At 43.3% G+C, this 27,269-nt stretch overlaps 2 protein-coding genes across 3 annotated transcripts; both read left to right on the forward strand.

The window, feature by feature from the left end:
- The first annotated feature begins 589 nt into the window (after window positions 1-589).
- LOC134022415 (regulator of microtubule dynamics protein 2) lies at window positions 590-26,880 on the forward strand. 2 transcript variants are annotated; one of them, XM_062463918.1, is made up of 12 exons: window positions 590-701; window positions 1,595-1,955; window positions 2,007-2,061; window positions 13,825-14,005; window positions 14,119-14,221; window positions 15,584-15,644; window positions 22,836-22,911; window positions 23,533-23,610; window positions 24,426-24,524; window positions 25,182-25,235; window positions 25,343-25,423; window positions 25,518-26,880. In XM_062463918.1, the coding sequence occupies exons 2-12, from the start codon at window positions 1,604-1,606 to the stop codon at window positions 25,566-25,568; spliced, it is 1,191 nt and encodes a 396-aa protein (XP_062319902.1). In that variant the 5' UTR covers window positions 590-701; window positions 1,595-1,603; the 3' UTR covers window positions 25,569-26,880. The 2 variants fall into 2 exon arrangements, with proteins under 2 accessions (XP_062319902.1, XP_062319901.1); XM_062463917.1 differs by having other exon boundaries at window positions 1,595-2,061.
- On the forward strand, window positions 7,611-10,274 carry LOC134022896 (E3 SUMO-protein ligase ZBED1-like). Its single transcript, XM_062464641.1, has 3 exons — window positions 7,611-8,681; window positions 8,961-9,556; window positions 9,669-10,274. Exons 1-3 carry the CDS (start codon window positions 7,814-7,816, stop codon window positions 10,119-10,121), a joined length of 1,917 nt encoding a protein of 638 aa, XP_062320625.1. The 5' UTR covers window positions 7,611-7,813; the 3' UTR covers window positions 10,122-10,274.
- Window positions 26,881-27,269: the final 389 nt, after the last annotated feature.

A 27,269-nucleotide genomic window follows, 5' to 3' on the forward strand; every position in this document is an offset into this window, starting at 1 on the left:
TTACATGACATATTTTTTATTCCTAATCTAATAGTGATGTTTTCAATGAGCATGCTCATTTCAGATCTAGGATAAAGATCTCAGGCTACACTGCTAAAGAATACATTTACTACGTGCACGGTCGAGTAGCCTAAAGAGAATAATACAATTAAAATACTTTGTTGAGAGGGCTGTTTTTAACTGTTACAAAGGTTGTGGCACAGGTAAATGATTTAGTGAACTTTAGTCTTTCAGTTTACAAATGATTATGTGGACACATTTGTGCTGGGCATCCAGCACCTAAAACCAGCTTTTCGATTTACACTGCAAAAACTGCATACACTTTAAGACAAATGTTAAGGAATGTGACTGCTGCTTAAGCACCTAGCAATTAACATAATCTTTGTATTTGTATTTTGCAAATTCAGTTTGAGGAGATTGTGACAGTCTGTGTTCTGTTTTCAGACAAACACTGAGACTATCTGAATGGTACCCTTTATAACATTTTGGACAGTTTGCTGTATAATAATTGATGTTCATCTGAATGAAGATTACCTGTGTGCTCATTAGTTAATGTTATCGGAACGTTTGAAAAAAATTGAGGCGCCAGGCAAATCGTACGGAATGTTTTGGTAGTTGCACCAAGTACTGTCAAACTGCTTTAAACAGTACTTTGAAAGCGAAAGGTTTTCCCCAGTAGGAGCGGGCTGCTCTCCTCCCCAGTAAGGTTTTCGTCAGTTAAAATTTTAGGCTTTATTGAACACGTATTCGTATGACGAAATACATATTGCTTTGTGTTATGTTATGTAATTGTTTTGAATGTAAGCAGTCCTCCCTGGCAGAGATGTTGCTAGTCTAATCTCTTAGCAAACCAGCTAACTCGACCCTTTCAAGGTCTCTGGCTGTGAAATTGTTCATGCAGAAGTGCTGACATGCTTGTTTCTTGACTGTTGTAACATGTCATAAATTAAGGAACCCCATTCAGTGAAACTCATTGTGACTGACAAAGTTATTTAGCTAGCAAACAGATAAGCCTCATTTGAGACTGTAATCCATTTAGGCTAGTGGTGCTAGTAGTCCTTCATAGACTGCGCCGTGTAAAGTAGGTACTACTACACCAAGAGGTGAATGGAGAACATTACACTAGTAATCCCTCATTAGGGTTGCCAATTTTAGATTTGCTGTGCTAAGAATATATAGCTACAATATGCGGTCACCTTGAAAAGTACACCTTAGTTGTGCCAGTGAAATTGATACGCTAATTTAACTGATGCCATTGAATCAGTGGAAGATAAATTATTCCTGTCACCAACTGTGTAAGAATGCCAAATAGTAGGAAACAAAGTTTACTTCCAGATTTCACGTGCACGCTGTCTGTGACTCATCTGTTGATCAAATACTACTCTACCTCTTGAGTGGGCAGTGCATGTGTATTATTTTGTAAGATGTGGTAATAATTGTACTTCATACGTAGTAGGAATACATCTTTGAATAAAAGCATAATGCAGCAAGCACTGTTTTCTACAGTAAGACCTGAACTGTGAGGTGTACTTATGTGATTTGCATTCAACCAAACTCCTCTTTACATCCTAATCTTCCATCCCTCTCTTTCCAGGTCTGCAGGATGACCCAGTCGTCAGACCACAGGGTGCTGGCTCTGGGGGTCCTGACTTGTGCAACAGGGATCAGTTTGGCCATCATGCTGTACCAGACCAGGAAGAGCAGACGGAGAGCCTCTTGGCCAAAGCTCCACCTCAGTTCCAACGATGAGCGTGGAGTGGGTGGGCTCGTGGTGGTGGACGGCTCCGTTCTCCAGGGGGGGCAGGCCGAGGTGCTGGAACGTCTCGGAGCACTGATGCAAAGTGTGTCGGAGCTGAAGGATGAGGTGCGGGCGCTAAAGGAAGCCCTCCCAATGCTGCAGGACCATGTGAGGGATGAGCTGAGGGGGCGTGGTGGGCAGGTGGCTACTGTGCGTAGGGCCAGTCCCCTCCACCGGGCCACCCCCTCTCGCAGGCGGAGAGTGGCAGGGGCCGCGGCAAGAGCCGAGGGTCAAAGTTCAGAGGAGGCAGAAAGCGAAGGGGGGTAAGTCTGTTATGTTTACATTGCATGCAAATTAATCATTCATAACCTTTTAACATTTAAAAGATTGTAGTTAAATGTGAAAAAGGACTCTACATCAGAGCTAAGAACCCTGACTTTCATCCCATCTGTCTGCCACCCATCTTAGATTATATTTGCTTTATCTTACTAGTATTACCAAATCCAAGCCAGCTGTGCTTTGGTGATCTAGCCAACTCCACATGCTTGTTCAACACATTTGCCAAATTGACCTGCTCAACCATTATATGACTTAACTAGAGAGGGTACAATTTCTGGGGAAATTGTAGGGTGTGCTTGCTTGCGTCGGTTGCACAGGGGTCCGTTTTTGAATGACATTTTTACAACTGATATTTCTGTATATTTTATATAAAAATGCATACTTATTATTTATAAAGATTACAAGACCGGTGTAAAAATTGACCAAATCTCTATGACTTAAACGTCATTTTAAGTTTTTCCCTTCTCATGATATTTTCAGGCATTTAGCCTACTCATTGCATTCATTCATTAATAAAGAACCCCCTTTGAAGATTATTCTACGACGTTACCCGGCAGTAGAAGATGGAATCGCGATTCAAACAGTACCATCTGCTAACTGAAAATATGCCCCCCAAAACGTAAATAAGCTTGACATTTATTTAATGGAAAATCGCTCATTTATAAAAAGCACACTGGTAGCGATCATTGTCAGTAACAACGCAAAATGCGATATAGCCCTGTATGGAGAAGCTGCCCCGGTAAATTGTACTACTACGGTACAGTACTAGACTACTGCTGTGTTCGTCTTGGTACTGTAGCGATTGCGTTGGTTGAATTGGATTTAACGTTCCGTTGTACGGTTTAAGCTGAAATTAATTATTTTCATGAACAGATTGACAACGTTTAGGATGTGTCAATGAAGTTCAGGTTAGTAGTTAGATAGACTTTTGATTTAAGTAAGGGGAGTGCCGAACATGTTCTGTCGCCGTTTGACTTCCTAAACAGCTGTGTAGTGTAGATGTTTTTGTAGTGTGTCTCGCGTAAGCTACAGTGTTGCAGTGAGCTACACTGGTTAGAAACCACAGGTAATGGTAATTTCACCAACAAATCGTTTACTAATGTCAGAATAAATCCTACAACGAAAATGTATATGTGAGGAATGTTTATTTTAACGATTGAAAACAGATACATCATAGACCACTGTAGTATGTGTTGCCCGGGCAACACAGGCTAACGTCATGATGCTAATACTTCAGTGAAATAGTAGACTACTGTTTCCGAAAGTAGATGTACTTCCTTAATAATATCAGCGTATATTGTACATTACACATCACAATTGTGTGTCATATCACAAAGTAAAATGAGTAAATAGTTATCACCCTAGCCTCTTTGCTTGTGGCGTTTCTGCAGCTGCCTTGCAGTAAAGCTATAGTTAGCCTAGCTATCCCCCAAGTTAACAGATGCGAAACGAATGTTCTGCCAAAGGTAGTCACGCGTGTTTTCGTGACGTTAGCGACGTAGTGACGTTAGCGACGTAGTGACGTTAGCGACGTAGTGACGTTAGTAACGTCAGTGACTGTGGCTAGCAAATTAGCCACCGTTAGCTTCACTTTTCGCCACAAAAACTTAACTTAAGCCCAAACCATGCAACGGAACGTAAATTCCAATAGAAGCAACGCAATCGCTACCAAGACGAAACTTTTGACACCGCCGTTGTGTATGTAGGCCAAATATTGACTGAGTTTTAGGGGGGCGAAAATAAACAATAAATAAATAATAATATATATGTGAGAGAACAAAGGTTGTGCTCTCACCGAAGGCTTGAGCACACCCAATAATATATATGTGAGAGAACAAAGGTTGTGCTCTCGCCGAAGGCTTGAGCACACCCAATGAGAGGTATGAGAATATGCCCGCGGTGTGAGAGACTGCTTTTAGAATGTTCCACAACACACCCAGTCGTCCTCCTCTATCTGCAGCCAAATACCTTCATCACACGCCAGGCTAAAATAATATAAACAAAAGCTGTCTTCTGTTATAGTATATGGCTCCTCGTGACAATCACACTGACTGACACAGTAGGAAATATGAAAGAAAGAACCGCAGGATATGTAGGTGTCAAACTTCTCCCGGGCTTCATTTTATTCATAATGTCTTTTTGCTAGTGCATTTAAGGAGCATTTAGTGCAGAATCAATACAAAAAATTATGAACTGGATTAATTTAAAGGGGAGTCAGTTGGTTGAGCGGTGAGGGAATCGGGCTAGTAATCCGAAGGTTGCCAGTTCGATTCCCGGTCATGCCAACTGACGTTGTGTCCTTGGGCAAGGCACTTCACCCTACTTGCCTCGGGGGAATGTCCCCGTACTTACTGTAAGTCGCTCTGGATAAGAGCGTCTGCTAAATGACTAAATGGAAATGGAAATGTAAATTTGGGCCCGATTATTAGAATTTATTTCAGTGCATTCAAGGGGGGATATGATAAAACACGATTAAGAACTTGTCCTGGTATGCTCTGGTCTATTACCCTGGGATGACAATAACCCTGTGTGTATTTAGTTTACATACCTAATATGATTTGCCAAGGGTGGGAAATAACACTGCTTCCAGGATTGGCCTAACCAGTGGGCAGGGAGGAGGTGTGTACCTGGATGTAAATCAGAGGTGATTGGGGATCTTCCCAGGTGTGCTCCAGATTTACTGTAGTTCCTGTCAGAGTTCTCTGGAACAAAATGAACAGCAGGCCAACACCTGGCTGCTCTGGGTGTTAGCCTTATCAGTATGCTTGTGTCATTGGCCAAGTTTTCATTTGGTGTAGGCTATCATATGATTTGTATTGGTTGTTGAGGTCATATGGGTTTGCTACATTTCTCACCTTACCTCAACTCACCTACCCCTCCCTTTTAGATAGAAAGCCAAACTCTGGAAGGAGACCGCTCTATAGAACACAGAGAAGCTTGCTTCGAGCCACATCAAATTACAGCCCAGGTTATTACACTTTGAATGGAGTCAAATCACGCACACCTCCCATAATTAAAGAGCCTATGCTTCTGCACTATGATTTGTTAGAGCAGCAGGGAAAGCTTGGCCCTCGCCCAGACGTACTGAGCAAGGCTGCTCCCGTAATCCCAGCATCCATCTCAACAGCTTTACTTGTCTGTTGTGCCGTCTCGGAACTGTTGAAGATCCTAGCGATCATAGATCATTTGTTGCCTAGCACCATCACGCTCTAGCTGAAATGTTGTTGTCTGGAGATCCAAGTGTTGCAAAATGTAATTGTTTAACTCACCAGGCCTTCACGGTTCACAGTAGTGCCGAGACCGTGTTAAGAACTGTTTAAGCCAAGACACCTTCTGACGGTGATGGTGACGGTGATGATTGCATCGCACTTTAAAAAAATGCTCTTACCAAGTTTTTGTCTTGAGAAGTAATCCCAAATATTGGTAAAATGATATGGTAATACATGGTACTTTAGCCTACAGTTATTGAACAGATCTATCTTAAACTGTCACCTTTTGTGCTTTTTTTCATGTGAAAGTTTAATTCATACAAAATTATTCTAGTTCTTGTAAAGCAGGATTTTAAACATTCAGACTATGACTGGCAAACTTGGCATCAAATGTGCTGATCAGGACAGGTCTTGCTCAAACAAGCATGGCCTAACAGTTATTTGAAGAGCAGGGCAGAAGTAGCGTCAGCTCAACGCCACAGATCAATGCAAGACAAGGGCTAGTTGAATACGTCAGCTGGGTTACAAAAGTAGCTACTGTACACACACAAGGTGAATCTCTCCCACAGTCAGCGGTGTTTAGTCTTCATCTGTCATAACAGCTTCCTTACAGCTTCCTCCCCAGCCACACAGGGCCATCAATCCCTGTACATGTGTGCCGAGCTGTCAGTTGGTTCATTTCAAAACGTCTTGTAGGAACTTGTAAATCCTAGTTCCCACTGCAGTTTATTCACGTCACACTGCTCTGTGTAGCTTTAGGACATTCTAACTTTTGTGTCGAGAATAATAGTGTTTAATATGACATTGGATAGTTGTTGATTTAAGGAGAAGACTTTTGTTTATTTAATAAAGGGCATGTCTGATCATCCACTAAAACAGGTTTACGAAGAGAAAAAGGAACTCATTGTCTACTGTTGTCATCAAAAACGCTACCTACCAAATTATGTCATAGCCAGTTTTCATCTACCTTATTTCGCTAATTTTGAACCCCTCTGAGATCTGTGGTCTACTTTCCCAGCTTGCCCAGGAAGACCTACCGCGCAACACCATATCCGTGTACCGCTTACCACAGTGATCGTGACCACCCACTACTACCCCCTTCCCCCATTATCACACTTTCCTTTCATTTCTCTTTCAGCGTGGCACTGACACGCTAGGCTCCAGGCTTTCCTTCCACGCACCATTAGTAGGCCTCCAGTCACCTGGCAATCAGAGTACACCCCTGTAGAAAGGATTCTTCTGGAAAATGAGGTCACATACACGATGTGTAAAGCTGGATAACTCATTCCACCTGCAACACTGACAACTGCAGCTCACAGATGATGCAACCCACCAAGTGCCAGCCAGTGGTTGGCGAGCCTCGTTGCTTCCTGTCCCATGAGTTCCAGTCTGTAGAGGACAAAGCACCATTTCTGTCCCTTCCTTTTCAAGAGAACCTTGTGTAAGGCCAGTCACCTATCCCTCCAGTATATCACTGATGGTTTTTCTGTATTGCTTTGCAATCAGTGCAGGTGCAGTCAAGTTGCAGTCATAAGCGCCTGTGTGTACATTTTTCTCCCTTTCCCTTGTTTGTGTTGTTGGAAAGAATCTCTTGCCTAATGGTCTTTTGGCAAGGTTCATTTACGAGCGTAGGCTTCCTATGCAGACAAAGAGGTTCCTTGTGCAGAAGTGATCTGAGGTCACAATGCAGTCTGCCAGACTGATGGGACGGATCGCTTATCCATTCACTTCCCTGGCAAGTCTCCATGAGAAGGAAACTGCTTTCAGCCCCTCTTGCTCAATATCACCAGACAACAAAGCAGAAGTCTGGACCATAATCTTATAATGATGTTCCGCAGGTAATGGAAGAAAAGTCCCAAAGTCATCAATGACCTGGCATAACTTTTTCCAATGGACCAAGTGAGCTAGCGTTACTCGTCCGGAGCTCTTGGAAAAGCCAAGGGTGACTTGGTCAACTGCAGAGGTGTCCGATGCATCCTAATGAGCTGGTGTCTTAGGGAAACCTGATCCCAGGTTCTTGAGTTCCCTGAGTTCTCTCTGCGTTCTCTCCCTCTGAATAGCCCTGACCACAGGCATCTGCTTTATGCTGAATGAGGTGGGCTGAATACTCCCAGGACCAGTGCACGTTGGGATGGTAACTCTTCATCAGGGGCTGTTTTAGGAGTGGGCGATATACCGGTTTGATAGTAAAAACCGGTATTGTGCCGCGCCATGATATGGATTTAGCAATATCATGGATACCGCGATTTATTCAGAATTCATAAATTCAAATTTTGCATCAATATTTTTTTGTTCCAAATTTCAACTGAGTGATAGTACTAAGTAGCTACATCTTTTTTTTTATTTTTTTATCCAACCTTTCTTGGTTCTTACGAATAAAAGAATGTATGTTAATATGTTGACCTATTTTTATGAGCGCACGTCGCATGCACTTGTTGCACGCATGTAGTGCTAGCAACAAAGAAGTGTGCAGGCAGCTGCAGTTAGGAGGCAGGTTAACTATTGGGGGAAAACTTTACAATCCAGGATGAGCGAAAACACAGAAATTGATGTTGCTCAAGAGCAGGAGGATAAATTGGTTAAGAAGAAAGGGGGCACCTCTGTTGTTTGGAACTGGTTTGGCTTTAAAATCTCCGACCCCGACCAAAACACTACCCTATGCAAGTTGTGTCGTCGTGTTGTCTTAGCAAAAGGTGGAAACACGACCAACCTGTTCAATCACTTAAAAAACATACATGTCCGTGAGTATGAACAATGCACCAGAATGCGTGAGACAGTAAGCCCAGGAGCTCGCCCGAAGACAAGCCAGACTCGCACTCAACAATCAATTATATCATCATTTGCTGCCGGTACTTGCTATGAGAAGACGAGCAAAAAATGGATAGACATCACAGCTGCGATTACAAATCACATAGCGAAGGACATGGTACCGATTCAAACTGTGGAGAAAGAGGGGTTCAGAAAGTTGATTCAAACTCTGGACCCAAGATATGAGATCCCGAGCCGCAAATATTTTAGCCAAAAATGCCTGCCACAGCTTTACACAGAATGCTGGGACAGAGTTTACAGTGAGATAAATAACATTCCATTCTTCTCCACTACTGCCGATCTATGGTCAAGTCGTACCACAGAACCTTATATAAGCCTCACAATCCATTACATAGACGGTGACTGGAAACTGAAAAGTAAGTGCCTACAGACGTCTTATTTCCCAGACGACCACACCGGGGAAATAATTGCAGGTGGGCTGAGGGACATACTGTCGTCCTGGGGATTAAAAGAGTCGCGTCAAGTTTGTATGACGACCGACAGCGGATCGAACATGATCAAGGCATTGCAGCTGAACAAGTGGGCAAACCTTGGATGTTTCGGACACAGGCTGCACAATGCTATTGGTAAGTTTCAGGACTGTAGCCTAGGCCTACCCTGTATGATGCTTATTATTAAGAAAAAATACAGCTCACATCAGCCATGTACCGTAGGCTAAATCTAAGCACATCAGATTTGTAAAATGTGTAACAGTTGAATGTAAATGCCGTAAATCCTCAAACAAAGATTAAAAGTTATATTGTATTGTGATTTCTATATAAAAATGCATTATTATTAATTATTATTGTATTGTGATTCGATTATTTTTCACCCTATTATTTTGATTTCTTATTCCCAATTTCCAGAGAGGAGTGTCCAAAACGCTCCCGGGCCACAGGGGTGTGCGATTTCCCGGGCCACAGGGGTTTGCAAAAAGGTGGTTAGCACGTTCTCATACAGCTGGAAAAAGCAGAAGGCCCTGATGACAGCACAGAATGAACTAAGCCTGCCCCTGCACAAGCTCATCACAGAATCTCCGACAAGGTGGGGATCTCGTCTGAAAATGATGGAAAGAGTCCTGGAGCAGGAAAAGGCCATTACACAGGTCCTGGCAGGGGACAAAAAGACACGGCACCTTGTACCTACCTGGCAAGACATCCAGGTCTTGGAATCAGTCACAGCAGCACTGAAGCCACTCCAGGACTTTACAGATGCCCTGTCAGGAGAAGCGTATGTGAGCGTGTCCTATTTGAAGCCTGTCATCAATCTGTTAAATGCAGAGGTTCTAAATCTGAGCAAGGACGATACAGAACTGACCAAAGAGATCAAGATCAAGGTTCTTGATTACTTGAATAACAAGTACACTGACCCTGCAACAGATGAGCTGCTCTCCATGGCTACCTTTCTAGATCCAAGGTTCAAGACCAGGTACATGTCCGCTGAGAAACTGGAGGACATTAAGGTATTTATTCATTTGTTCTTGTTTTATTGCTTCAAATGTAAAGCACTTTGGGCTGCATTTTATGTATGAAAGGTGCTATACAAATAAAGTTTAATTATTTTCATTTTTTAAGGTGAGAGCTGCCTCAGAGACCGAAGCCCTCCTGGTGGAGAACACAGCCCTGGGAAAATCGTCTCTTGCAGAGGATCACACTGACAGGGAGAAAGAAGCTTCCACTGCTCATCAATCAGGCAAGAAGCCCAAGAAGAGCCTTGGGAGCTTCTTTAAGCAGACCAGCAGTGCACCTGCCTCATGTTCAGAGAGGCAGATCATTGAGCAAGAGCTGAATAGCTACATTCTGGCAACGGCAGCAGACAGCGAGTCTGATCCTTTGGAGTGGTGGCGATTTCACGGATCTAATTTTCCACGTGTGAGTTGTCTGGCAAAGAAATACTTATGCATCCCTGCCACAAGTGCCCCCTCTGAGAGGGCATTCAGCACTGGGGGCAATGTGGTGACATGTCACAGGGCAGCACTAAAGCCAGAAACAGTCAACATGCTGGTATTCCTGGCACGGAACTTGTGAAGAAAGTTCTAGTGAAGATTTGTTGATATTGTTGATAATTGATGGTTGAGGCTTGAAAGGTTTAGTTTCAAACGGTTAGTTTTTTACATATCTACGGACCGTAGCCAAAACAAACACACGTATTTGAATTTGTAATTACCTTATTTTCTTTATCTCCTGTTATTTTTTATTTAATTTTACTTAATATCTAATTTATATATATATATATATATATATATATAGGCCTACCTACCTCATGTTTACGGAATGCATGTTTGCACAATACAAATAAAAACTTTTCAGGTCCATACGGTCCAATGCCTCACTCTTTCTGGTTATATAAGGTTCAAATACATATTTTTCCTTAACTAATATAATTTAACCAAGAAGGGATATTAAAATGTGATTCATATTTTTTTACGTCATATATCGTGATATCATATCGATATCGTCTGGACAGTGGAAAATATCGTGATATGAATTTTAGCTCATATCGCCCACCCCTAGGCTGTTTGTGAAGGGACTTTTAGCTGGGTTACCACTGCTACTAAGCTCCCTTGAAAGACCCTCCACTCCTCCTCTGCAGTACCCAGTCTCTGTTGAGAATGCAGGGGAGAACGTAGTGAGTGGATGTCAAGTAAGATTAACAAATCACAGCGATGAGTGAGACAGATCCCATGAATTGAACGGGCTAACATTTCAGATCATTTGAGACATTATGCATTACATCTCAAATCACGTTAGAGTGATTGGTGTTAGTTTTGCGCAAACCTCTAGGATTAGAGATCAATAGGTGTACAGCGATCACTCTTTGCCATCAAAGCAGTCGGGAGGAATTCCTTTCATCCGAGATCTTTATTAAGCTTCTTCAGAGTTACGAGCAAGGCCTTGTACATGATGTCATGGCAACATTTTTGAGATGTAGATCACTTTGGGTATCCATGTAGTCAGCACCGAGGGCGACTTGTTAGACCAGTTCAGAGATTACAAAAGGTTGCATTTAGAATTCCTACTGTGTACCTCAGATCTACACTCCATACACTGGCCATGTTAAACTGTACCTGCTTTTGAATGCTCAGTGTAGGGTTAAAGCTTTCTGCACTCCTGACCAAATCCCTTCCTACCCCTGTCAGACTCGTACACCACGGTCGCAGGCTTCGAAGTTGAGCAGGGCCTAGTGTGTTTACTTTGATGAGTCGGGCCTTTTGATGTCTTTTCTGTTAGGGCGGTGAAGTACATCTTGAAATGTTGAAATGATAGGACACACACTCACACATATTGTATGCACACACGTATCCCAACCTGCTTTTTATCCTCTTACCTGAAATGATTCATGGGCTGTGGAATGATGAACTGGAATGTGTTGTTCATGCAGTAGTAGTTGGGCGGGCTTTCTCACTACGTCTACTGAGGAGAGAGTGAGCAAGAGACAGAGCGACAGAGCGACAGAGCGACAGAGCGACAGAGCGACAGAGAGAGAGAGAGAGAGAGAGAGAGAGAGAGAGAGAGAGAGAGAGAGAGAGAGAGAGAGAGAGAGAGAGAGAGAGAGAGAGAGAGAGAGAGAGAGAGAGAGAGAGAGAGAGAGAGAGAGAGAGAGAGAGAGAGAGAGAGAGAGAGAGAGAGAGAGAGAGAGAGAGAGAGAGAGCGCAGAAAGAATTAAAGGACAAACGGAATGGCAGGACAATTGAATGAAACCCTGAAAATGAAAAATGAATGAGTGACAAAAAGTGAACTCAGTGTCCCAGACGCAGAGTAACAGTCATTGTAGAGTTCCGCACGTTTGCCTACCACTAGGTTGGGTTGAGCTGTGGCAATGAAATTGTATAGCAATGGGAAAAACAACAACAATGCTTGATGGAACACGGCAATTCAAGAGTGAATGCCCACGGCCAACAAAAGGAGGTTCCCATTCAGATATGTAATCCCTGTTCAAAGACCTGCAGGTTCAGGCCCTTTTGTGGGGTCACTGCACAGACAGGGATTAGTAACCTGGATTTGCATCCCTGCATTAGGGTAGACCAGTCAAATCATACCGATGTTTGTCTATAGAACATTTTCTTGCCATATATTTCTGAAGACAAAGGCTGTTTCTCATGAATTATCTCACTTGCGGCCTAAACTGAGAAGCAGGTGGTCGGTCCTTTGGAAGGTCAAGTCGGCCTAATTGACACAGACAGAGGGATTGTCACCAGAATGGGCCAGGTACCAGGACATTTTCCTGATTTAAGTGTGTTTGTCTTCTGTCAGTGCAGTGTGTGTGTGGACAGATTAGGAGCTTGGGTCTCGAGCAAACATGGGCATTAAAGCAGCAAGCTCAAGGAGTCAGTCTCAGTCAGGCTTGCCTACTGGGCCTGCCGGCCACACAAACACTAGGACGATAGATTGACTGACAACTGTGTAATCCCTTGAGAAAGCACTTCCATGACTGGGGTGTGTCTCCATTTATCAGAGGGCCTCTTTTGGATTAAAGATATGTATAAATTGGGCCTAAAGCAATGGAAGTTCCTGCAAACATTCTGCTTCTTTGCGGTGACTTCAAGACAAGACAGCTATAAACTTCAAGACCAAACCAAAGTTACCCTAAGGTTTTCTTTTACAGTATGTTTGAAGCTCTCTTGATGGGTTACACGGCACGGGTGCAGTGATCCTAGATAAAGATGTTGTCGGTTAGCAGTCGGTAACGACATTCCACCATTGACTAGTCATTTACCTGGCTACTTGTCTTAGCAGTGTTACTGTTTTGCTGCTAGGAACCAAACAGCTAGGGGCTAAGAGCAGAGTTATCAGGCTGCTTGGAGCTGAAGTGGTGTAGGTGGGACCTCAACGGGGGCCTCCGGCACCTGCTGGGCTTACAGCGCCTCTGTCAGGAGCCCGCTCCAACACATCCCCCCCAGAACAATCCCTCGCAGACCCGAACGTTCCCTCAACCGCTGGTGACGCACACGCAGCTGCTGCCAACACTTAATGGAGGCCTTTCATGTTTTCACTTTTCTCCATGCCTTTCATTTCTACCTACCCATGTCATTAATATGGAGCTTTTTCATCGCCTCTACTCTAAGTGTTAGTTGAGGGTGTTGGTACGCAGTTAACAGTAATTGAAAAGGGACTTTTGGAGACCGTAAATGCAGCGCTAATGCGGCACATAGCGTGCCTCTCCATGACTGGGATAAACAAGACGGCTTGTGTTCCCCTCCGGCAAAGCCTTCAGGTATCCACATTACGACATCAATCGTTCTTAACAACCGGCATAAACTAGGCGACCCACTCGTGTAAACAAACATAAATCTGTTTGCGTGTTAACATGCAGTGAATGTTAATCCTGCGATGGCACATGGCAGAGGAGAGTTTGAAACGCCAGGCCCTCGTTAGGACTTGATAATGATTGCTCATGTGCCTTGCCATGACCAGAGGGATTCCTCCATTGAGATGTTTTCAATCCACCTCACAAGAAGAAGAAGTTTGTGCATTTAGTCATTTAGACCATTGGGATACTCATATGACCCAAGGGAACTGATGAAGCCGTGTATTTCTTAATTATTTTCATCTCAAAGCTTGTGGAGCTGCCAGCCCAGGCCAAGGTTGTAGCTCAGGGCTGTGAGGTGTGGAAGCAACCGCTCTGGGGATTGGAACCACATGCACACTCAGTTCATTATCATTCCTCCTCGATTAGCTACCACTACATGTGCCAAAAGGAACGTTTAGAGAACGTGTGTCTGTTTTCCAGGTACATGACAGCGTTGACAGATTCTGAGGAAGGGGAGCAGAGCGAAGGAGATCAGAGTGGGGAGGAACAGGTTCCTGTGGACGAGCTGTCTGTGCTCCTGGGGAGGGTCGACGTTCTGCATAAAGGGACAGAAGCCGACAAGAGAGAGTCTCTCGCTACGCTGCTGGAGAAGAAGGAGGAGGTCAGTCACATCAACCACAATGGCCCACTGTCAAGTTACTGTGGCAGAGTTTGCTCCCCAAATGTATGTTTTTTTAAAACTTGTATCGATTTATATTCATCTTTTGTACATAGTTTGGATGCAATTCTCAGTTCTTATGGCGATTCGTCCGTGCCTACTCTGACCTTCATGACATCAGCTCCAACGCAGAAGAGAAGAAAGCCCATGCTGAAACTGGTAAACGCACACTCCCTTCCAAACCCATGTAGCATTCCAAAGATCCCATCTTCCCAAGGAGACCGGAGACTTTCAGGGCGTGGTCCCAGCTGTGGCTTTCAGGGCGTGGTCCCAGCTGTGGCTTTCAGGGCGTGGTCCAAGCTGTGGAGCTCGGCAGGCCACCCACATGTCAGTGTGACAAAACCTCTACAACTGAACCACGTCTGGAAATCCCAGTCGACGTCCAGCTATGTAGCATCCATGTCGTCCATCAGCCACTCTAGGGATCAGCCCACTGAACGCTAGCTGGAACTGTGCCTGTTGAGCTTTGGCCAAGTTCGACCCCACAGATGTTTGTCATACACTTGGTTCCTAGAAAGCGCTGTGAAATACAGTGTAAATACAATGCATGTTGAACACTACCTCCACTACACCATTGCTAGTCGTGTACACACACAGTTTAGAGGGCTAGTCATACCCTGGTATGTGCACTTGCACAGTATGACGTAATGAGGTTGTGCAAGAGCAATGCTCTTGCACAGCAGAAACAACCTTTAAGAGCTTCTGTAAAACAGCCAGTTCAAGCACACCGGCAGTCGTGTTTGCATTTCTCAGCCCTGAGTGCACGCACCACTACAAAGTGGACAGATAGCCTTGAAATCGAGAGTTCCTCCAACAAGTTCAAGTTGCTGATTCTTTGCATACAGTACTCCTGCCAAACCCTGTGTCCCCGGCAGCTCTTGTAAGCGAGCCACTATAACTTCCCACACTGCGTGGTTTGTGTTGCACTGTAACAGTAAGAACCATGAGCACACAGCGAAGGAAGTGCAATATTATACCATACAATTTTTTTTTTTCCTCCTTCAACGGAGACTGTTTGATTGTACTGAAGTTCAGACAGGATTGGCCTGTTCTCTTTGTAATCTTTCCTCATTAATGAGCCTTGAATCAAGGCGAGCCAGGTGCTTTCCGCAAAGGTGCTATTGTCATGGGTCTGGAAACAGAATGATGCTGCTCTAGTCTATTAAAAGAAAAGCCAGCGTCAGATAAGCCAGGCATCATTTGATTATTAATAGACCACGCAGTCACCAGACTGTCACCAGAGTGATGAAAGGTTTATGTTCCTTCCTGGATTCAATTTCATATCTTGTTTGTTTATTGTCTTATCCTGATTCTAGGTCTTTCTGATGTGTGTGTGTGTGTGTGTGTGTGTGAATCCTTTTGTTGTTTCTTGTATTGACAATTTAAGCGACCAGTACAGGTGTCTCATTGTGTTTGTTTTCTTTACTGTAATCCTATAGATGTTATGTGTGAAGATTGTGCTGGACGGATTGATATTCTCTGAAGATGCCCTGAACATTTCTCCTTTTATCTCCACATTAGGGAAGAAGGTTGGAGAGGAGGCTGTAACGTTGGACCCCACCAGTGCTGAAATCCACCAGTGGTATGTCTGTTGTCGACACCAGCTCTTTCCTCAAACCCTTTAATAGCAGGCACGCCACAAGGACTATGTATAGCAAAGTATACACCCCCTCCCCAGGTAAACCGGGGATAATGTTACCAAGTCATAATTTTTGTGATACGTTGTATTGTAACTGGATCTGTGTTAGCTAGGTGGCCTCTCTTTCTTCACAATGCCTGCGTTCTCTCCCAGGACAGAGTTAGAGATGATGGTCACAAACTGTACTGTACTGTGTGGGGTGTAATTAAACCAACAATACAGGGTTCAAAATCAGCCGGAAACAAACTGAAGCTTGATTTCACTTCCCACAAGAGCACATGTTGCTTTACACTGCCCCTCCTGGAGTGCTGCTATCTTTGGAGCACCTTCTTGACATAAATGCAGTCAGGGTTGAGTTCAGATCCAATACAGCTTCCCGGTTGTTCTGAGACCTGAGAGAGGCTGGATGTTTGCAGAAGAGTCCGTTTCCCCAGGAGAGAGGGTGTTACCCGGACCTGCCTGTGCTGCAGACTAGGCTTGAGTATGTTTAGTTTGAGTTAAAAACCGAAAGAGAACAGTCGTCATCACTTCAATGGCGCTACATGGAAAACAATTTCAGGTTTTCCTCTGTACCAATGAGCAGATCTGATAGGTAGATGTAGCGCTGGTTACATGTCGGTGTTTACTATATGTCAACTTCATAGTAGTAGTGAGAGTAGAGCCTTTACTCTCTTACTCTCTTGGCTGTAGAAACATGCAGAACTTGCCCGTCATCAGTAGTCATTGTTGTGTAGAGGGTGCGGGAACAAACACACACACACCCCAAACACACACACACACATACTTATACATGCACCCATACATAGACACACACACACACCACTAGATAATTTTACTGAAACAAGAAATATCCAAACTTAGTGTTCAGTTCCCTCCAGCTGATATCATCACATCCCCTCCAGGCCCAGGAATGTAAACAGGTTTGGGTTTTTTTCAGATATCCTGGGTACAACTAAATGACACTCATCGGTAGTCTGCTGTTAGGATTGCAGATACTGTACAGTATTGTTATGGCTAGAGTTGGATGTTAAAACCCTCCATGCAGTTGTGATTGGACAGTTTGGGTTTTTATTAGGCCAGTGATAAAGACGGGTTCTCGACAGGGGCAAGCCCACCGCCCTGCTCCCCTTCCCTCCGTTTTGATTAAAAAGCTGTGCTACCTTGGTTGCTTAGCGATCAAAGGAGAAATCCCCTTGCTTTTAATGAGTTCTGCAGAGCGAGCCAATGATGTGCCTCCCATTTGTATTGGTGGAGGTCCCACTACTGCATTGCTAATCTGAACATTGCTCATGTCAGGACTTGACTGCCCATCATACAGAACACTAAACACCTGAATGGGGTACAGCTTTAGTAGATATCCAGCCAGTGACTATAATACTGCAACACCTTCCAGACTCTGAAATCGGTGTTACCAATTCACTTTTGTTGTTGTTTGGCTAGACTTCAGTATCTTTATATCTTTTAATGACTCAGTCCATTAGATATAGTCATACATTATTTACTATGATGTAAGTTTGTTGTATTTAAAGTCTTTTACAAAGCCTATGCACATACATATTTTCCCCATTGGAAGTGATCTTCGTGAGTATCATTACTGTATCTCCAGTGTGTGCTCTTGAACACAAGACACAGGGTTCTATATTTTCTTATGGAAGTGTCCCGGAGTGCCTTGTGCTCTTGTGTGAGTCAGCAGTCCTGTTTGCCAAGCTCGTTCCAAATTAATTTGCATTAGCTCCTGCACATACCGCTGCTCTCTGGATGTCAAGTGAAAGAGAAGTCTGTTGTTTTAGTTAATTAACAACAACAGCTAAAAAAGCTTAATGCTTAATCCTATACACACTAATGGAATTTGTAGGAATCTTAAACTGCTTGGAGACGGTGGTTTGGTTTAACGGACGGGGGGAAGTACATCAAGCTCCAGTCCGAGGGAGGAAGACAATGTATACCCTGTTGAAACACTGTAGCACTGCTGTGAGTCACTTCAGAAACCTAAGGCAGTGAAATTGAGCTGCTCATAGCAATCCACACTGTCTCTCCTTGAGTGTTTACCTTGCACACATAGTAGAGCTACTTGACAGTTCGACAATAGAACTAGTTTCAACCACAAGAACAATCTGCCCAACACAGTATAGTTTATGTGAAAGGCTTCTTTTAGCAGCTCTGAAGCTGCTGGGGGCACGGCATGCTGTTGGTGTATGATGGGGTATCATTGTATGTGTATTTGGATAACCTCAGCTGGCAGACAGGAGGCATAATTGCATTGTGGCATCACCAGCTTTGTTTCTAGGTGCATTTTCATTGATCCTCGTGTTTGAATTTAGCCCATGTAAATCCCCAACGGTAAGGCCCCTAGGCCAGTACAAAGGCCTGAGGATTACTAGTCGGTGCCTGTCAGGAGGGGGGTCACTCTGACCCGTGGGACAGCCATTTAAAACTCCACGCAGGCCTTTGTTGTTGCTTTCCGTGACATCGTTGCATTCTGCTCCGTGTGTTACTACCCGCACGCCACCCAAACCTGGTTTGATCAGATGTTCCCCTGGCTCCACATGTTCTAGAGCATCTGACGGCGGCTGACGACGATTCGCACTTTCACAAGCTGTCAAAAACAGTTGTGACAGTGTCCAAAAAAAAAACACACGCAAAGCACAATTTGTTCCATCTCCTTTGGCTAAATACATTAGCACACACCACTCCCACAAACTCCAAAACAGGTTGTCCTGAAACCAGAGTTCCCCCTTCTTGTTGTTCTGCTGTGTTTTACCCGCGGCACTGGTTCTCCCTGTCTTTACTTAAATTAGTTATCTATGTTTGGATTTGAAGACTGAAATTAATCTGCTTCTTCCGCTAAGCAGTTGACATGAAGACCCCTTCACTTATTCGCCCTGTAGACCAGGGGGATTTTTATGGCCTTTGCGGAAGATAAAGAGCAATCTTGTGCAATCCCCCTTTTCATCACTCCTTGCTGCCTCACCGCCACACAAAGTGGAACGTAGAAGTTATACAAGATATTATTTCAGCAGAGGGAGGAAAAAAGACTGAATATGAGAAAGGCCCCTGAGGCTTAGCACACCCTTTCCCACCCCCTGCCTTCTCACCTACCCTCTCTCTCTCTCTCTCTCTCTCTCTCTCTCTCTCTCTCTCTCTCTCTCTCTATACTTGTATCAAATGTAAACGTTACATAAACAGTGGTTTCCAATTCTCCTAGAAAGAACGTGAGAAACAGATTTGATTTGGAAACGGCTTGACAAGTGACAGGTGAATGTCTACAAGTAGGGTGGAGGAGTAGGAAGGGTTAAGACCGTAGTTGACAAGGATGAATATGCAAATGTAACGCAGGTTAAACCTAATCTGTTCTCCAGATCAGAAGTAACCATCCATTACACTATTATTATGTAAAACAGCCCCGTAGTATTTCTACATACTGTAAACAGCCATGTAGTATTTCTACATACTATAAAACAACCATGTAGTATTTCTACATACTATAAAACAGCCCCGTAGTATTTCTACATACTATAAAACAACCATGTAGTATTTCTACATACTGTAAAACAGCTATGTAGTATTTCTACATACTTTAAAACAGTCCTGTAGTATTTCTACATACTGTAAACAGCCATGTAGTATTTCTACATACTTTAAAACAGCCCCGTAGTATTTCTAGATACTGTAAACAGCCATGTAGTATTTCTACATACTTTAAAACAGCCCCGTAGTATTTCTACATACTGTAAACAGCCATGTAGTATTTCTACATACTATAAAACAACCATGTAGTATTTCTACATACTATAAAACAACCCTGTAGTATTTCTACATACTATAAAACAACCCTGTAGTATTTCTACATACTGTAAAACAGTCCTGTAGTATTTCTACATTCTGTAAAACAGCCATGTTGTATTTCTACATACTATAAAACAACCCTGTAGTATTTCCACATACTGTAAAACAGCCTTGTAGTACTTCTACACATTGTATAACAGCCCTGGTGTATTTCCTCACAGGGGAACTCCAGCCCTCCTAAAAGACATGATGAGCCAAGATCATTTTGTTCTTTTCAACCCCAGCACCCCTGAATCCACACATACCTCTCATTAGGCACTGCCAGACTGTTTATATGCTGAATAATACTAAGCTCACCACTCAGAGCAGGAAAACATGCCCTGTGGTAACCCTTGAGCAACATCCCCCCGTCCCTCACCTGTGCACAGTCGGGTCTACGGTTACATTCAGATTCAGACTTTGTTGATCCCAAGAAGGGCAATTCATTTACAGCTTAGTCAGTCCCTACAAACAATTTAAAAACTAAACAACTTATCCGCACACGTGCTAAAAACTGCACACAACTTAAAAACCACTGGTATGCCTCTCAGTGCTCTCCTCTCCTGTCTGCACACTAAATGTATTGCAGTTAACATTACTACATCACATTATATTGACTTAGACAAAGATGTATTGTTTCCATTGTCATTCTTTTCACATTGCAAGCGTATAAGTGGAGTACTGTATATGGGTGCTAGACAGATGGTACCTCATTCTAGTTGTCTCTTTAGTACATTGTTTATTTTGTCAAGTATTCTAATGTCAGTATTTCTCAAGGTGCTTAGCCCCTCCTCTAGTAAGTTTCTGACCCTGAACACGTTTTAAGTCACAAAGTGTGTCTCAGGTCTCGACAATAACGATGGCCCGATGGCCCGGGGCCAGTAAAAAAGTTACGTTGGGACAGTTAAACTACCAACACTGTCCCGATTGGGCCACCGTTGGCCAATCAAGAATGAGTAGTGAGTGACGAGTGGTTGTCAAATTGTAATTCTCTAATCTCAATTAAAAAAAATAACAACTGGCACGAGATACTGAAGTGAAGATGGCAGCAAAGGAAAGCTACGAGCTCAAATGGACGTTACTTTTTTTATGGAACTAAGATGCACTGTGGCGTCTGTCATATGTTCCCGTCTAAAGCAGACAAAAGTGGATCTTTTTACACAGGCACCGACAATTTTCGAAAACAATCCCTGACCAGCCATGCTAATAGCAGACAGCACCTGGTTTGCGTGACAGCTAAACGGGTGGTTGACAATCCATCTTCCAGGCCGTTGACCATGCTGGTCAGAATTTAAATGCAGATGCCCATTGTGTTATTGCACGACTTATAACAACGGCATATCACGTAATTAAGACGGACCAAACGTTCGCCTCGTTCCCCCGGGCTATTGAACTGCAGCAGAAGAATATTGTCGACTTGGGTACTCAGTATCATACTGATGAAATGCTATGGAAGCTTTTATATATTAGCATTGAGGGACCAGAGGTTTCACAGTTTCAGCCAAGCAGAGTTGTGCAGAGATGGCTGTCAGCAGGGGACAGAGCACGTCATGTTTGAGGTTAAATGTCCATTGTTTTGCTGACTATTACCTTTTAATTTTTTATCACTAGCAATGTGATTTCATTTTTGTTCTTTTTATATCCAGGATGTGTTTAATAAATGGTTAGACATGTTAACAGAATAACATAACTTATAGTCTTTGGTTTTAACGTTGAGCCCTGGTGTCTGCTTAGTTCCCAGATTAGGAAAGTGGACCTCAACAAAGGTTAGGGTGAAACCAGATAATCATCCATTGGTTTCTACATACTGTAAACAGCCATGTAGTATTTCTACATACTTTAAAACAGCCCCGTAGTATTTCTACATACTGTAAACAGCCATGTAGTATTTCTACATACTTTAAAACAGCCCCGTAGTATTTCTACATACTGTAAACAGCCATGTAGTATTTCTACATACTATAAAACAACCATGTAGTATTTCTACATACTATAAAACAACCCTGTAGTATTTCTTAGTTCCCAGATTAGGAAAGTGGACCTCAACAAAGGTTAGGGTGAAACCAGATAATCATCCATTGGTTTGGTCACAACTAACTGTCGAACTGTCCACAACTAACGTCCAGCTGCTAAGACCATCACACCCCACAACAGCTTCATTGGAAGCCAGTCGGCACAACTGAGCAGATAATATCTGAAGGTGTTGAGATCCCCACTACAGCGAGTGTCAGCTAGCGGTTCTCTGGCTGCACCCCATGCAGATCTGTTAAAATAAACAACTCTGAGTAACACTTAAACAAGCTGCCTTCTATCGCCCTGGAGGAGAATTGATGGAAAAGACACGCCCTACTTTTCTTTCTTTTTTTCCTTGTTCTTTCGTTTGCAGTTTTTTTTTTTTTTTACCACCCACTTATGGAATTGCATACAATCAGTGTGAACTTGTCTTCAGTTTATATGCTTTAGTTATAGCCAAGGCTGAAGCTATGAATCTAAAACAGTCTGAATGGACAAATACAGGCAAACTAACCTAAAACAAGGGTTTCTTAGTTTACTTAACTGTAGCCACAGCCCAGTCCATTACACTACAGTGTGCCTAGCTGATGTCTTTTGAGCTTGTTTCTTTTGAATATCAAGCGACACACACACACACACCAATCTACCATCAGTGCCAATAGCCTCTTCACTGTCACATGAACCCCCCCCCCCCCCCCTCACACACACACGCACACCCCCCTCCCCCCCTTCTTTGTACAAAAGGTGTTTGTGTCCCGCTGTAGTGTTTGACACTGAGTACCAGCAGGATTAGAGCAACCTTGTTGTGAAAGGACTTTGATCACCTCACCACAGAGCCCAGTTACCCGCTGGGAGCTGGTGACCATGTCCCCCTGTCCTGCACACAGGCTAGTATTATCTACCCCTCAGCCCCTGACTGGCCCTAGCCACCCCTCATTAGTCATTTGGAGACTGATCTTATCTCTGATGGAGTTGTGTAACGAGGAGGCTGTGGGGGAGGGGGGGGGGGGCGGGAGTTGGGTGTTGTGGGCGTCCAGCGCCTCTGGGTTGAGTGTTGGTTAGTGACCCAAGGAATGGGTGGTGTTAGGTACCCAGCCCAGTGCCCTACCCTCGGCTCTCACTCTGTTACCACTCCTGTGGGAGCGAGGTCGAATTACTGTACAAATCCGCATTACAAGACAAGTGAGGCCGTGACTGTGTGTGCTGAATTAGAACACTTTTTAGTCCTCCTTTTTGTGCATTTCCCTTTCCAAGTAACGATCAAGGGCACCACTGTGTTTTTCTCTTTGTTTAAAGGTATGCCATCATGTGTGGTATCATGGCAGAGTATGAGACTGTCCAGAATAGGATAAAGAATGGTTATATCTTTAAGGTAAGTACTTTTGACAGTAACCACACTATCTGCATCTCAACTGATCACTTATGCCAGCTGAATTTGTAAGAACTAATAAATACAAAATTATTAATGTAAGAAAGGTTTTGTTTCTGACGTCTTAACCCATTTAGTCTGTCAGATATGAATGATTCTGTGCATCATTTACATGCGCTTTAAGTTAACAGAAACAACTGTGCCTGTGCACACAAATGAGGACAGTGCTTCTATGCGATACAGGTGTTCAATGCCCGTTGGCTATTCAAACTACTTCCATTCTGCCACTCACGAGCTTGCGGCGTCGGTTGCATAACGCCTTCGTGAGAAGAAACGGCACGTAGCATTTATCTTAGCTGACAGTCATTTCCCAAACACGGCTTACCTGCAAGGCCTAGCAGGTGAGCCGTCTAGGGGAACAAACAAAGCAGGAGGGTATGAAAGAAGAGAGAAAAAGACTGGGGGGGGAGGGAGGAGAGGGAGCAAATGGAGATTTCATGATAGATACCGAGGGAGTGTGTGGGGCTTTCGTGCTGTCGCGTGTGTGAGTGATAATTGTTAAATACCTGCAAGTGCGTGTAGCAGGACGGCTCCTTTTATTCCCTCCCGCTTTCTTATTTACAGGAACATCTAGATAAAGCCATCGAGCTGAAGCCTCTGGACCCCATGTCCTACTACTTGCTGGGTCGTTGGTGTTATGCGGTATGTGCTCTCCCTCAAGGGACAGAGACCACTGCACCAGCACATCTATTATACCACTTTACATCACTGTTGATTTCTTGATTTCTATATCATTTTTTGAATGGATCCTGCTATTGGCCAAACCCCAGATTCATTTGTACAGTTTAGCTATCCCATGGCATTTATTTGCCCTCTGTAGTATTGTTAGCCTTAAATGCATTTTTTCTCCCAACACAGTATGTTTTATTGCGTTTCTGTTCAATAATGTTGTACGAATGTGAATCTAGAAGTCTTGCTACATCAGTACCTTCCTGTTCAACAATGTTCTTCTGTTGAAGCTCAGGCAGCGGCCTTGTTGAAAGGCTACTGCTGATGCCAGGGCAATACTACACCTGCAATTACAGGTTGCTATTATGAATGGGAGAAGGAAGGAGCTCTGCGTGTGTTTGACCCAATTATCTTGTTCCTGGAAATGTGTAATAGAATATTTCGTTTAGTCATTTAAGCAGACGCTCTTATCCAGAGCGACTTACAGTAAGTACAGGGACATTCCCCCGAAGAAAGTAGGGTGAAGTGCCTTGCCCAAGGAGTCCAACTGGCAACCTTCAGATTACTAACCCGATTCCCTAACCGCTCAGCCAGCTGACTCCCAGACTGAATATGGTGCCATGGTCCGTGTGCTGCTAGACGATTCTCAACTAAATTCACCAAATGTCAAATTGAGCATGTCTGTGGAGATTAGAAGCTTTTTCCTGTTTCCTGTGGTGTCTTCTAGGATTGGGAACTGCAGCCTGGTTCAGCAGTCCTACTTATGTGGCCTTTCTGACTCTTTTCAGGTGGCCCAGTTGTCCTGGATTGAGAGGAAAGTTGCTGCTACATTGTTTGGGGAGCCTCCAAGTGCCACCGTCCAAGATGCTCTTGAGTACTTCCTCAAGGTACTTTAATTCACCATTCTGTACAGAGCACACGTGTACAAAGTTGTTAGATTTAGGCGGTACATACGAGACGCACGGCTTCTGCAAACCTCGGCGTCTTCCATTCAAACATACCTATAGCACTGGAAATAATATGTTCCAAGACCCCAGGTATTTAAAAGAGGCTTCATCTGTGTGTTCCCGTGCTTCGCATGTTTATATAGAGAAATTAAAATGGCCAAGATTCCCCTTCATGCCTTAGCCTCACGCCTTGTGTATCTCACCAATCTATTGGATTGAAGTGGTCTGTGTTGTGACTTGTTCCTCTTGGCCACGAGGAGGGCACTCTGCAGAGGCTGTGTCTCGCTTCCACAAACACATCCTGATGGTAGCGACAGCCAAAAACAAAAACCCGGCAACTCAGGGCTCAGGTGTATATAGTACATGGGCTACTATACCAATTGTGCAAATAATGTAATGGTTAGGGGGTGGGTGGGATGGGGGAGGCATAGCTGTTAGTAGATCCGGAGAGCTGTTGTGTTCCAGACAATTGCCTTTCAGACCCTACCTTAACTTATTTGATGAATTTATGCATCAAAGTGTGTTCTGTACAGTTGTTATCAAAAAATAGTATAATAACGTAATGTATAACGTGTTATTTGGGGATTTTCCTCACAGGTGGAGGAGCTCAGTCCCAAATATTCCAAACTCAACTATGTGTTTTTAGCCAAGGTAAGAATGTGGCATACATTTTTTTCTTTGATGCCTTATTGGTCAGATGTGTACGGTACCCTGTTGTTTTCCATGGGCAGTAACACAGGTTTTTTTTGTGTGGCCAGTGTTACAAAGACCTGGGTCAGAAAGGCCAGGCTAAGAAGATGTGTGAAGATGCATGCTTAATGGACACAGTCTCCAAAGAGGTATGTCATGACTTACTACTGCACTTTAAGGCCAAGGGTCCATATTTTAGACACAGTGCTCCATATGCGAGTTGTTTCTCTGTCTTATTTCAAGGATGAAGAGGCACAGAAGGAGCTGGACTTACTTCACCCATCGCTAGGTTAAGGACTTTGAGGACCAAGGGTTATATCTAACTACCCACAAGACCCTGAACTTCCATGCTCTTTAAGGGAACCAAAAGTCTGTCCTCAGTAGCAGTATCCACAGGGAGCCTTGTGACAGAGGGGGGACAGAGTATTTGCTGGTGCACTCTGTGAGTGGAGGTGACTGAATCAGCTGTGTGAAGGATCACATTGTGTAAAATCTCCAAACACAAAAGTCTATCGCTGTTATCTGGAAAAACGTTTACAATGTTTCATTTGTATTCATCTGGTTGTGCCGCAAACAGTAACATACCTGGAGTCCCAGGTGACATCTTTGATCAGAAACTACAATTACAACCTATCAAGGGACCTTGAGGTTAATTCCGGCACATTAAAGCATATTACATTGTATTATGTAGCTAGATAACAATTCTAATGGAAGATTTTAACAGTCATTTATTTTATCCATGTTGGAGTCCCCTATCATATCAGCAACACATATGGATGCATATCAAGTAAGACTGTATGACATTGATTATTGCACTGATCTTACCTGCATTGGCATGCTCTACAGTGTGTTTTATATATCCCGAAGTTCCTCTTAACTGCCTGGTTTTGACTAAATGATATTCAAGTCTTGTTGTTCTTTCTCTCTCTCTCCATGTCCTGTCTTTGTTTTACCCAGTATCCCCCCATCTCTGACATCTTTTCAAATATTTGTCATTTTTAGAAAACACCTGAAAAGACTCCAGGGTCATGGTCCTGTCATCTTTATAGTCAGAGTTGAGCATAGCAGACTGTCTGTAGTGGAGCGACGGGTCTAGTACCGATCTAGGGGAGATCTACACTTCTGGACGGTACCAGTCTTACCTGATATCATGGTGCTGTACTTTGTATTCCAACAGCATTCATTGGCATAGAAATTGATACAGTGATTTTGATACAATATTTTTTAATTTTAAACTTTGGATAGTGGATTATGTATGTCAGTTTAACGTTGATATCTTTTAGGATTATTTTCTGGTAAAATAAAATATTTTGGTTATTGGCTGCTGATGAGTTAAGGTTGTATAACCTTGATGGTGTGCACGATGGTCCTCCAATTGAACTTTATGAATGATTAAATGTCTTGCCCTCTATGTTAATGTTTCTGTTTCAGAAAAGGCAATTGATTGTGTTTTTGTCTCGACTTATACTGTTTGTTGTGAAGTAAATTGTCTTAAAAATATAAAATGTATATAATCAGTACACAATGTAGAAATGCTACATCACACACTACTCAATGGCAGTGGAGTATCTCCTTGCCATTTAAGTCAATAAATATGTGCAATCCAGATATTTGTCGCATGTGGTCATTGAACAAAATACAACGCTTTTAACAACAGTTTCCAACTGTGTTTTTTCTGATGAATTGTCCACTTGATTAAACCAAACCAACCAAATATTTAAACTGGCCTCATACCAAATGCTACAGAAATGTGAGGAATTTAAACAAGTTCTGACTTGAGGTGAATGTTCAGTTTTATTTATAAGCCCAGCTTACTTTTTTTGACAGTCTTTTGGAAGTTGTCATTGGATCAAATCAATTCCTAATTCCCGCCAGTCTGTTCATGTTATCTTTGGCAGAACCATAAACACAAGTGTTTACTCAGAGCTACATTTGAATCAGAAAGATTCTTGTTAAGGTTTTTTGCCTCATATTTGGACCCATTCCACTGTGACT

The sequence above is a fragment of the Osmerus eperlanus genome, chromosome 6 (assembly GCF_963692335.1).
Source record: "Osmerus eperlanus chromosome 6, fOsmEpe2.1, whole genome shotgun sequence".
Taxonomy (NCBI): domain Eukaryota; kingdom Metazoa; phylum Chordata; class Actinopteri; order Osmeriformes; family Osmeridae; genus Osmerus; species Osmerus eperlanus.

Bases quoted from the DNA above. Each gene is read 5' to 3' on its own strand.
- LOC134022415 (XM_062463917.1), top strand. From the start codon at position 1,604: ATGACCCAGTCGTCAGACCACAGGGTGCTGGCTCTGGGGGTCCTGACT. The intron at 15,645-22,835 runs GTATGTCTGTTG...CTTTGTTTAAAG, and splicing joins AGTGCTGAAATCCACCAGTG to GTATGCCATCATGTGTGGTA. The intron at 25,236-25,342 runs GTAAGAATGTGG...TTGTGTGGCCAG, and splicing joins ACTATGTGTTTTTAGCCAAG to TGTTACAAAGACCTGGGTCA.
- LOC134022896 (XM_062464641.1), top strand. From the start codon at position 7,814: ATGAGCGAAAACACAGAAATTGATGTTGCTCAAGAGCAGGAGGATAAA. The intron at 8,682-8,960 runs GTAAGTTTCAGG...CCCAATTTCCAG, and splicing joins CAGGCTGCACAATGCTATTG to AGAGGAGTGTCCAAAACGCT. The intron at 9,557-9,668 runs GTATTTATTCAT...TCATTTTTTAAG, and splicing joins AGAAACTGGAGGACATTAAG to GTGAGAGCTGCCTCAGAGAC.